At 44.7% G+C, this 12,749-nt stretch overlaps 1 protein-coding gene across 1 annotated transcript in view; it reads left to right on the top strand.

The window, feature by feature from the left end:
- The window catches only part of MAP3K9 (mitogen-activated protein kinase kinase kinase 9), a 76,857-nt gene that overhangs the window by 44,210 nt on the left and 19,898 nt on the right, over positions 1 to 12,749 (top strand). Inside the window, exon 3 of the mRNA XM_023507658.1 lies at positions 3,845 to 4,025. Coding sequence (XP_023363426.1) covers positions 3,845 to 4,025 — 181 coding nt within the window. The remainder of the gene's footprint in view (positions 1 to 3,844; positions 4,026 to 12,749) is intronic.

Genomic DNA, 12,749 nt, shown 5'->3' with positions numbered 1-12,749 from the left:
CAGATTTTGATAAAACATTTAAAAATTTTCAAAATGGTTGGGCAGTGCCTGTGGCTCAAAGGGGTAGGGTGCCGGCCCTATATGCTGAAGATGGCAGGTTCAAACCCAGCCCTGGCCAAAAAATTGCAAAAAAAAAATTTCAAGATGGGAAAGAAAGTGCAGTAATTTATTGCCGCAGCTGTCCATCAGTGGTAGAAGATCACAGCAGGCCCACTGCATTGGTACAAGCATGTAAGCTGCTGGAGGTACAACCTTTCTCTCTCACTCAGGAAGGCAGGTGGATAGAGAGCCGCACTCTACCTGTGTTTGAAAGCCTTCTTCCTCAGGAGTTGGTGCTTGGACAACTACTTAGCCACATGCAAAAGAATCACGTTGGACCCCTATCTCATATGATCTACAAGAGTTAAAACTGGATCGATAACCTAAATGAAAGAGCTGAAATTATACAATTCTTGGAAGAAAGTGTAGAAGTAAATCTTCATCACTTTGGATTTGACAATGGATTCTTAGATGTTCTACCGAAAGCATGAGCAATAAAAGGAAAAACAGATACTGTGGACATCGTCTAAATCAAACACTTTGATTCATCTAAGGAGAATATCAGCTAAGTGAACAGACAGCCTAGGGAATGGGCAAAATATTTGCAAATCATGTATCTGATAAGCACAACTCAACAGTAAAAAGATAACTTACCCACTTAAAAAATGGGTATTTAAAGAATTAAATAGACATTACTCCAGAGAAGATACATACATAGTCAGCAAGTACATGAGAAGATGTTCAGCATCATTACTCGTTAGGGAAATACAAACCCAAACCCCAGTGAGATGCCACTTCACATGCATTAGGGTGGGAATAATAATAATAATAATAATAAAGGAAAAAAATGTTAGGATGCAGAGAAATTGGAACCCTCTTATTCTGCTGGTAGAAATGTGAAATGGTTCAACTGCTGTGGGTAAGAGTTTGAAGCTCCTCAAAAAGTTAAACATAGAATTACCATGTGACCCAACAAATCTTCCTAGGTATGTATCCCCCCCCAGTTGAAAACAGGTCCACACATGTTCATAGCAGCGTTCTTCACAGTAGCCAGAAAGTAAAAGCAACCCAAATGTCTATCAATGGACACATGGGTAAACACACTGTAGTATTTACATACAATGAAATATTATGCATCCATGAAGAAATGAAGTACTGATATAAGCTGTAATGTGGATGAGCCTTGAAAACATTATGTTAAGTGAAATAAGCCAGATGTGTCACACGTTCCATTTGTATGAAATATTCAGAATAGGTAAATCCACAAGACAAAGCAAATTGTTGGTTGCTAGGGGTTGGGAGGAGGAAGAATGGGGAAAATTGCTTAATGGGTACAAGGTTTCCTTTTTGGGTGCTGAAATATTTTGGAACTAGATATAGGTGGTGGTTGTAAAACACTGCAAATGTACTAGAGACCACTGAATTGTTCACTGCAAAACAGTTAATTTTATAGTATATAGATTTCATTTCAATAAAAAAAAGTCTGTCCACCATCACCACCCAGAAAAGTAAAGAGCTGGGCACGGTGGCACACACCAGCAATCCCAGCTACTCAGAAGGCTGAGGCAGAAGATGCTTGAGCCCACAAGTTCTAGATCAGCCTGGACAACATAATGAGACCTTGCCAGATTTAAAAAGAAAAAAAAAAGTAAAGTGTTCACCAACTTTGGTGCTTTAATTATTAGTAGTAATAGATGCTTGGTAGACAGCAGTATTTCAGAAGACTGTTATTGTGGATCACAGGTTGGGTCTACCTGCCAAGATTACTAGGTGGTGTCTGATTACAACCTCTCCTCTCCTCTTTGATGAGGGGAGGACTCCTAGCTGGGGATTTTGGGGGGGCATGCCTTGCTTGGGTAAATGTTTGAGGCCCACTGGGTGTTAGGCAGCAGGGAGGAGTGGGGATTAGGTGGAGGTGGGCTGTACCCGTGCCGTCTAAAGGCATTCACATTCAGACATCCCTGGCCTGATTCTTAGCCCTCCTCTTCATTCTGTCATCCTTCTAAGCCATCTGGCAGACTCATATTATGAAACTTTATAATTTCCATGGCTCCTCTCCATGGCACCATATCCTAGCTGCTGAAGGTTTGAGTCATGGGACTGAGCCCCACTGTATATGTAAGGGGAAGGCCTCACTCTGAGTCTTCTATGATGTGCCTCTCAGAGAAACAGTCAGCAGCTATGGGCTCCTCTCTCTAGAGAATGGTGGGTTTCCTTAGTGTCCCTTGCCCAGCAATGTGAATGCCTGTTTGTTGGCTCTACCAGAGAACGGGCAGAGTGGCGTAGGAGAGTCTGGAAAGGTTTCTCTTAATAAATGAGATAGAGGAAGGTTTTTTTGTTTTTTTCTTTAATCTGCCCAGGCATTCAGAGGTCTTGCCTGTTCAGGAAGGAGGTGGAGTAGGGGAGAGGGTGTGGAGGGCGGTGGCACCGTCCATTAGACACAGGAAGTGCCTGGCCCTGGTTTCTTTTGTGCTTCCAGCTCTTATGCTGGTAATAATCCCTCTTTACTGCTTATTTTCTGGAAATACATAGGACATAGAGTTCTTTGGCTCATGTCCTTTTAATGCGGAATAATCCAGTGGACATTTGTGGGGGGCAGGCAAAAATAGAGTATAGCTGTGTGACTTGAGGGACCTGCCTAAGGCCCCAGCCATTAAATGTCCAGCCCCACAGAAGGAAGACCCTCTTGGTACCCCAAATACCACCATCATGTGGATTCCTTTCTTTGTGTGCTGGAAGAGTTTGAGCTCCCAAGAGAATCTTTTAATGCAAATTCCTCAAAAAAAATAAAGATAAAGCCTTCGTTGGAGGCCCCCAGTGGGGGTCAGTGGAGAGCCAGCTGAGCAGGGGCAAGGCCTAGTGGGAAGCCCTGGGCGCGCACAGCCTGAGAACTAATCTACATCTTTTCACTGTTAGCTGCGCATCTGTATTTTTTTCTAGTTATCATTCTGTCTTGAGTAGATTCCTTTGTCTACACTCCCCAGTCTGACCCCAATGGCAGGGATGGGGAGGGAAGCTTTCTTTCTTTCTTCCCTGAATTTCTGAGTTCAAGCTCTGGGTTCCAAGTGACTCAGTGTCTGGCCCATAGGAGGCCACCTTTGCACCGGACTTTGGAACCACCCACTTGCGAGAATGGAGGCATGGCTTTCACACATCCAAGGAGCTCCCAGCTATCCACTCACGCAGAGTTCCTTGGCTTAGCTTAGAGCACGTGAGTTGACTAGTGATTTTGCTCTTTTCTGCAAGATTGGTTCCCACAAGGGCATATTTATCTCTGGGACTGTCACATGGGTGAGGTGACGGCGTTGGCTATTGCCCAGCAGGAGCCATGACGGTTCCCATGCTGAATGCTCAGGCATTAGAACTTGGGAGACAAGGACCAAAGGGTGACTACTTCAGTACACTTGCTGCTGCTGCTTGGGGCACATTCACAGAGAGCATCGTAGGTGTGAACATGTGTGTGCCCTCTGACCTCTCCAAGTTGTCTGCCTGTCCTCACAGGTGAGGTGAGTTTCCAGATTAAGAGGAAATCTCAGTGCCCAAAAGACGTGCTTTCTTAAGAGTTTAGGTAAAGTAACCTGGATAGTTTCATGCCAACTGTCCAGACACTATCTTTAAATACGTGGCACCAAAATGGATGCATTTTAGGTATTTAAGAAATGGTGTCTGCTACCGTCAATCTATGGCAGCTGGATACTGGACCCCACGGGAGAGGCCAGGAAGATGGCAGGAGGGTTCTGTAGTCAGTGGTTTCCTGGTGATTAATGCAGACTCTGGTTTCTTCTGTATTCCTTTCCTCTCCCAGTACTGATCCTCCAGAAGGTGGAGAATGGAGACCTGAGCAACAAGATTCTGAAGATCACTGATTTTGGCCTGGCTCGGGAATGGCACCGAACCACCAAGATGAGTGCGGCAGGGACCTACGCTTGGATGGCACCCGAGGTCATTCGGGCCTCTCTGTTTTCCAAAGGCAGCGACGTGTGGAGGTAAGGTCTGGAGGGGCAGGGAGGCGTCCCCCAGGTCTGTCTCAGCTGCACATTTTTTTCAGGACTTGGAGAGCTGAGGTTCCCAGACACCCCAAGTAGGTCTGAGTGATCCCCTCAAAGCCATCTTTGCTAATTTCCATATTAACAGGGAATAGTTTCAGCAACCAAAAAAAATCCGTATAATACTGTGGCAGGTCCTACCTCAGTACCTCTCTACCTTTTGTGTCTGTGACTGAGCCGTAGGAGAGGCCAGCAGATTCTAGGGGCAACCTGTGCTCCCCTCTCTGGCCTGCTGGGTGGTAAGGGCACTTTCCCCAGGGTCAGCCTGGCTCACTCAGCACCAGTGTTAGGCTTTAGTGCTGCTATGCTGGACTTGGGAAGAAGATTAACCTGGTGTCCTCACCATAAGCTCCTGAGCTAATGGGTTTTCTTTTTCCTGTCTCTTTTTCTCTTGGTAGCCTAGAATTGTCCTTCCCCATTATCTAGTTGGTCTTTTAGTCAAGGCTCTGTTAGATGTTGATCTAGAAATAGGAGATGAGTCCTAAGCATGCCCCAAGAGCGGCAGAGCCACAGACTAGAAGTGACCAACCATCCTCCTAGTAAATGTCAGCCCCAGAGGTCACAGGAACGTGGATCTAAAATGTCTTGTCCCCATAGAAGGAGGATGAGCTTCTGTGCTTCCTCATGGCTGTGGGCCAGGAGTAACATACCCTGGTATACAAAAGAAAGGGCTGTCAGCTGTCACTGTGCATCAGTCTGTGAAGTTACTGTTTCTTGATGTGTTATAAAGTGAGCTGTGTGTATGCGTGTGTGTGTGTGTGTACTTAAAAAATAACTTTATCAAGATATTATTCACATACTATAAAGTTTACCCTTTACACGTCATATGTCAATGGTTTTTAGTAATATTTACAAAGTTGTGCATTGACCCCTGTTGTTGTTAGTTTTCTAGCCTTGTAACAAATCACTACAAACCTAATGGCTTAAAACAACAGAAATCTATCCTTTCATTGTTCTGAAGCCCAGAGGTCTGAAATTAGTATCAGTAGGTCCTTAACCTCCACAGGCCCTAGGGGAAATTCTGTTCCCAATAAGGATTCTAAGTATTAGGGCACAGACCTATTTTTAGGGCCCCCACTTATTCTACTATAATCACTATTTCCAGGATAGCTCTCTTATCCAAAAAAGAAACCCCATACCTATTTATACTCATTCTTGTCTCCCTCCTCTCCGTACTCCCTCACAAGCAATTATTTATTTTCTGTCTCTATGGATTTTCCTATTCTGGACATTTTACATATATGGAATTGTATGATATGTGGTCTTTCGCGACTGGCTTCTTTTGTTTAGCATAATGTTTTCATGCATGTTGTAGCTTCTTTTTTCTTTTTGAGACAGTCTCACTATGCCCTTGGAAGAGTCTCATGGCGTCACAGCTCACAGCAGCCACAAACTCTTGGGCTTAAGGGATTCTCTTGCCTCAGCCTTCATAGTAGCTGAGACTACAGGCTCTCGCCACAACGTCTGGCTATTTTTTGTTGTTGTTGTAGTTGTCGTTGTTGTTTGGCAGGCCTGGGCCAGGTTCGAACCTGCCAGCCCCAGTATATGTGGCTGGTGCCCTAACTGCTGAGCTACAGGCACCAAGCCCATGTTGTAGCTTCTATCAAAGCTTCATTCTTTCTACGACTTCATAATATTCCATTGTGTGAATAGACCATATTTGTGTATTCATTCATCCATTGATGGATATGTGGGCTGTTTTCACTTTTTGGCCATTATGAATAATGCTGCTGTGAACATTTATGTACAAGCACTTGTGTAAAGACGTATTTTCACCTCCCTTGGGTCTATACCCGGGAGTGGAGTTGCTGAGTCACATGGTAATTCTACATTGAACTTTTTGAGGAACCACCAAACCTCTTCATGATGGCTGTCCCATTTTATATTCCCATTAGCAATGTATGAGGGTTTCAATTTCCCTACATCCTTTCAGCACTTTTTTTTTTTGCAGTTTTGGCCGGAGCTGGTTTGACCCCTCTGGCATATGGGGTCAGTGCCCTACCCCTTTGAGCCACAGGCACCGCCCTCATCCTTTCAACACTTTTATTGTCTGTTTAAAAAAAAAAAATTATTTTATTGTAGCCATTGTAGTGGGTGTGAAGTGGTATCGGATTGTGGTTTTCATTTGTACTTTGCTAAGCGACCAGTGATGCTAAGCATCTTTCATGTGCTCATTGGCCATTTGTGTGTCTTCTCCAGAGAAATGACTACTCAGATTCTTTGCTAATTTAAAAATGGGGTAAAAACTTTCAATTTTTATTGTTGAGTTATAAGAATTCTTTATGTTTTAGATGCGAGTCTTTTATCAGATACATGATTTGAAAAATTTTTTTCCATTTCATAGATTGTTTTTTCATATTTTTGATGCTGTACTTTGCACCATAAATTGTGGATATTTTGCGGGGGGGGTCACATCTAAGAAACCGTTGCCTAATCCAAGATCATGAAGATTTATAACTATTTTTTCTTAAAGAGTTTTATAAGTTTAACTCTTACATTAGGTCTCTGATCCCTTTTAACTTAATTTTTGTTTGTGGTGTGTGACATAGGAGTCCAACTTTATATTTTTCTTTATGTGGCTGTCAGTTTTCCCAGCACCATTTATTGAAAAGATTAATTTTTTTCCCCAAGATGTTTGTCTTATCACCATCGTCAAAAGTAAATTTACCAGAAATAGAAACGTTTATTTCTAGATTTCTCTGTTATTCTATTAATCTGTATGTCTGTCCTTATGCCAATGCTGCCCTCTCTTGATTAGACTTGAAATTAGGAAGTATGAGTTCTGCAATTTTGTTCTTCTTTTTGAAGATTATTTTGGCCATTCAGAGTCTGTTGCATTTCCTTATGAATCTTAGAATGATTTTGTTAATTTCTACAAAATAGACAACTGGGATTTTGATGTGAATTATGTGAAATTTGTAGTATATTTTCCAGGCTGTTGATATCTTAATAGTCATAATTTTTCAGTCTGTGAATATGCAGCGTCTTTCCATTTATTTCAGCCTTCTTTTAACTTCTTTCAGTGATGATTTGTAGCTTCTGTGTATTGAATTATATTCTACCGCACATTAATTACAGGGTGAAATTAGCTGATGAGAAGAAATGAGTTTTGTTTTCCTTAATATATGAGGTCTGACAATTAAGTTTGTAGACTCATTCTAGAAAAAGTACTTCATACCTCATTGCTGAATATCACTACGGTCACTAGATGGCTGAGGGGAAGACTTTGAAGGTGACTCAGCAATGAGGTACCTAGCACTTTTTCTGGGACAAGTTTGGGAACTTCCTTGTCAGGCCTCATACGACAGCAGCTCTGGTGGCCATTCCAGAAAAAGATCCCTAAAATTGCTTTGAAGGGTGGACTAGGCACTGGCATCGGTGCGCAGCTTCCCAAGGGGAATAAAGGTGACCCTAGCGATACTCAGCAGTGAGGGATGTAGCACTTTTTCTAGGATGAGTTGGCAAACTTACTTGTCCGACCTCATATATGACCTGATCCCATTAGGCTGAGCTATATGCTAATAGTCAACTATTCTTGATCTATAAAAACAGTGGCTTTAATTTAATATTTTTATTACTTAACCACATGCTAATGAGATTAGTCAATATGTTATTTATTTATTTATTTTTTACTTTTTATTTTTTGCAGTTTTTGGCCAGGACTGGGTTTGAACCTGCTACCTCCGGTATATGGGGCAAGCGCCCTACTCTTTTGAGCCGTAGGCACCGCCCTAATCCATATGTTAATTAAGCTAAGCTGCTATTCCAAAGAGACCTACAGATATGGAGGCTTAAACAAGATAGAAGTGTATATCTCTTTCAGGGAGTGGTCCAGACAGTCCAGGCTAGCAGGGCAGCCGTGCCCCAGGAGATTATGCCCCAGGAGATTATTCTGGACTGGGTTCTTTCAGGCTCCTGTAGCGCATTGTTCGTGCCTGAACGGCCTTTGAGTGACTGTTACTCCTGTTTTACCATCTTTAAAAGGGGGAAAGAGGGCTTGTCCACAGTGGCAAGAAGTTTCTTTTTAATTTGGAGACAAACCTGAGGTTGTGCACTCCTCTGCGCAGACCCCAAGGCCTGCCCTTGGTTATGTGGGCACAGAGGCGCTACATGACCCAGATGATGTAGGTGCTAGCTGGACAGCTGTGTGCCCAGCCAAAACTTCCACCTTGGACGATGGGGAGAGTGGATGTGGGGGACGCTCAGCTGCTTGTCACACTCAGCTAACTTGCTCTCAGCTTTCTCCATGGGAGAACTGACTTCTCAGGAGTGGGCTTGTTCCCACTTCCAGTATTCCCACTCGGTTTCTTCTCCAATGTGACCCTGCGATTGCCCAGGTTTGTTACCACGTACTCCAGGGGTTTCTGCTGGTGATGTTTTGGACAGAGTTGCATCAAACATCCGTGTGACGTTGCTAGTGGGAAGGGAAAGCCCAACTGCTGAATGCAGGGTCTCAGGGTCTCATGGTCTCATGGTGACAGAAATGGTTGGGTAGGGGAGGACAGGGTCCTTGGAGGGTTTGGTCCTCCATGGAAGGAAGAAGGGCAGGACCTTTCAATTTTTACCCAAAGGATCCTGCTTTCAAGACTAACCTCTAGCTCTTGCCCTTCACCCACTGATCCTGAAAGCAGGCTTGAAGCGCCTCCGGTGAGAGGAATCTGATGAAGTTGTTCTACTTTCTAAAGAGTAGCTTGGTGATAAACCCTCTAATCAGCACTGTCGGTGAAGTAGCTTGGGTATTGTCACGTGACATGTCTCAAGTTTAAAATCGTTTCCAGGACTTAAGCCACCTGAGGCAGTTTGGTTGGTGAGTGTTGTTTGAAAACATAGTTTGCCCAGCTCCCTTCCAGCATTCTTAGCTTCTGTGCTGCAGAATTTTCTGCGAGACACAATCTATCACCCATTAAATCGGTCTTTAATCCCTCACTCCTCAAATTTCCCCATCTAAGTGGCCCCAAATTACTGCTTATCTCTACCAGAGGAAAATGTGTACCCTGTGCTGTACACTGGCAGCAATAGTGCCGCACCTACAGCTGCTGATGGGCCAGGCTCTGTGCTGAATGCTGCACATCTTTTATCTCATTTGTAATCCCCAAGGTAGGTATTGTTATTTCCACTTGATAGGTAAGGCTCAGACGGTTTAACTCATGTGCCTAAGATCACCTAGTGATAGGTGGGAAGTGGTGGTTAGAACTGGGTATGGGTCTCAGGTTTTAAAAGTCTGTGTTTGCAGCCATGTCACCATCAATACGCTCCTATTCCTCTTCCAAGATGATCAACCCAGCATGCCTAGGGCCCAGCAGGGTGGCCCAGGGAGGGCCAAAGCATGCCTAGGAACTTGGTTCAAAGCTGGTTTCCAAATTGACTTTTGGAATACATTTACTCATTCAAGAAGTGTTTGTTGAATGCTTACTCTGAGCTAGCTACCAGCTGAGTCTGAGGCCCCGTCATCCTCTCCCCTCTGAAATTTACCCAGGGCCTGGGCCTCTGTCCCTCTGCCCTTGCCAGGTGCCCAGGGCCCACTGAGTTTGTCTTTCACCCTGTCTTTCCAGTGTGTCTCTGAGGGTCTGTTCCACATGCTGTGATGTGGATGAGATGACAATGGCCCAGACCCTCAACTGTGTAAGGTTCCTAGTCTGCTTGGATTGGGGACTCCCTTAAGAAGAGTAGTGGCTGAAATCTTTCCCCTTGTTTGTGCAGTGGGTATAGCCAAAGGGCATCATCCCCCCCAAGAACTTCTTACCTGTTTTATGTTAGATGAGCATTTTGTTAATCATCTTACATTTTTAAAATTACAACAGTAGAAAATGTTCCCTATAGAAAAGCATTAAAAAATATAGATAAACAAAAAAGGAAAGAGAAGAAAAGAAAATCACCCTAAACCTCCATATAACCTATATTGATTTTTTGGATGTGTTTGTTCCTGTTCATGGGCTCACTTACCTATCCTTTAAAATGGGATTATTCTTCTGTTTTATAAGCTGCTTTTTAAATATAGTAAACCATGAGCATATTACCATGGTAATAAATATGTCAAGGAATACATTAAGGCATTATTATATATCATATACACATACATGTGTCAATAAAAATATTCTTATTTTGAATGAGGGACCAGTTAGCAACAATTAAAAAATAATTGTATGTCATTTTACAATTTACAAAGTATTTTCAATATATTAGTTCAATTATCCAAAGATTATTAAGCAGTCAGCACGCTTCTTGGAATGTGGTGTCACCGATGCCCCAGCCCATCCCAGTCAGGGAGACCAAGCCTCTCCTCTCAGAGCCTGGGGCCTGAGCCTACTCTGGCCCAGTGCAGGTGCAGAGGTGCTGTGTTTTTGGTCAGGAAGGGTTGCTGTCTGCTGCCATGCCTTTCCTCACTTGGAGAAAAAGAAAACACCCTCCCTCTGACCCTAGAAAACAGTGGAGGGGATTACTGTACCTCTGGAGGTGGCTGGTTTCTGACCCGTGAGTGAATTCTCTGAGGCTTGGCTTAGGCAGTGAGGGCTTTTAGGAAATGAACAGTAGCTCTGTAGGAGCTGGTGGTTCTCTCTTGGGGGAGAAGACTCAGCGGCGATGATTTTCCTGAGCTGGCTCTTCCTGGCTGCTTGTAAATGATCTGAAAGGGACCTCTTGACCTGTGTCTTGGGCAGGTGACAAAGTAGATTAAACCTGAGGTTAGGTCACACAACTTCTACTGCCCACTGCTGCTTGGGGCTCAGGTCCATGTAACTTACATTTCTCCAGTTTCTTTCTTGAGCTCTATTCCTGCCAAAAGAATACCAAGTGGTTTTGGGGGGGTTTTTTTGAGACAGAGTGTCACTTTGTCACCCTGGTTTAAGTGCCGTGGCGTCATCTTAGCTCACAGCAACCTCAAACTCCTGGGCTCGAGAAATCCTCTTGCCTCAGCCTCCCGAGTAGCTGGGACTACCGGTGCCCGCCACAGCTAATTTTTCTATGTTTAGTAGAGATGGGGTCTCACTCTTGCTTACTCTGGTCTCCAACTCCTGCCCTCAAGCAATCCACCTGCCTTGGCCTCCCAGAGTGCTAGGATTACAGGCATGAGCCCCCAGCCCCAGCCCCAAGTCTTCATTTATATTGCCCACCTTCCATTGTAAAAAATGAAGGGGGACATTGGCAGAGGAAAGATGACTGCTTTAGTCAGCCCCCAGAAGGCTGCTTCTTTGAATGCTGGTGTCCCTTAGCAAGGCTCTCACCTGGTGTTGTAGTCCAGGCATCCTCAAACTACCACCTGCAAGCCGTGTGCAGCCCACCTTGTCACATTTATCCAGCCCGCCGGGTGTTTTTGCCACTGCTGCCTGTCCTGCTTAGCAGCTGACTCGTCCCAGGGCCCGCCGTCCGGCCCTCCAATGGTCTGAGAGACAGTGAACTGGCCCCCTGTTTAAAAAGTTTGAGGACCCTTGTTGTAGACTCTGTAAACCTCCTCAGACACATTCCCATTTCATGTCCTTTCTGAGGAGAAACCACCCATGTTTACTAGCTACAGCTGGTAGTTTCTGGATGAGAAATAGCTGTTGGTGTTAGTGATTCCTTGCAGCTCTTCTGTGAGGTAGGTATCTCTGTCTTGACTGCTTGAGAAAACTGAGATTTGGAGAGGAGAACTTCCTTCCCCAAGGGCACGTAGCAGGTGAGTGATAAAGTAGGCATGTGACCCCAGTCTATCTAAATCTTTCTTAGGCGGCGTTCTTCTGACTTGATCAGCAGTTCTCACATTTCTCTTAGCTGTAGAACCCTTGACATGGGACAGAGTGTGGTGAGCAAAGGAACAAACCAGGTAAGAGCAGGACTGCCCCCGTGGAAGCTGAGAAGGGTAGGTCCTAGATGGCCAGAGGCATCTGCACAGGACATGGGGAGCACTCGGAAGGGGTGTGAGGACGCAAGCAGGACACCGTGGGATTTTTTAAACATTCTGCTGTCTTTTGGAGTAGTGAGGGCTCAGACACCAGCTGTCTTTGCCTGAATGGAAGAAAGGGGTTCTGTGGGACCTGTGGCTTTTGTTTTCCAGGGTGAGGACGGGCATTAATGCCTAGAGCAGAAAACAGCTCTAACCCCGGAATCTGGTTAGCAGTACTGAGGGTTCTCCGAGGTCACATGGTAGCAGCTACCTGGCAAGCCCATTGTCTAGATGAGTTGCGTTAAGGTTTGTCGTGGGGAGGTGGAACAGTGCAGTTCTTGAGACAGCATTTGAGGTTTATGCAAACCATTTGCAGGACCGTCTGACCAGGCACTCATTCCCGTGCCTCTCCACCAACTCACATATCTTTGAGTTCCTACTGTGTTCCAGAGCCCGGGCTGGGTCCTGAGGATGCAAAGATTAAAAGCTATTATTTCTGCTCCTCAGGAGCCTATAGGCTGGTAAACATACAACTACAATATGTGGCAATCCAGACAGGGCTGAATAACATCTGGGGGTGTCAGGGAAGGCTTCCTGCAGTGTCCAACATTGTTGCCATTAGCCTCTGACTAAAATCTAGCTCCTTTGTCTAGACAAGTCAAGGCCTGCAACTGTCTACTAGGCTTTTTTCCTGTTAAGACACATAAAGAAAATAATAGTATTTGGAGGCCTCATTAGGGTAAAGCCATCACTCAGAGAGCTGGCGGGGCAGCACTGAGGGTTCTTCTGAGGCCCCCTGATATGCC

Source organism: Otolemur garnettii, unplaced genomic scaffold (genome assembly GCF_000181295.1).
Source record: "Otolemur garnettii isolate 467f Iridium unplaced genomic scaffold, OtoGar3 scaffold00196, whole genome shotgun sequence".
NCBI classification, from domain to species: domain Eukaryota; kingdom Metazoa; phylum Chordata; class Mammalia; order Primates; family Galagidae; genus Otolemur; species Otolemur garnettii.
The sequence above is the reverse complement of the archived record's forward strand: the minus strand, read 5'-3'. Positions and strand labels throughout refer to the sequence as shown.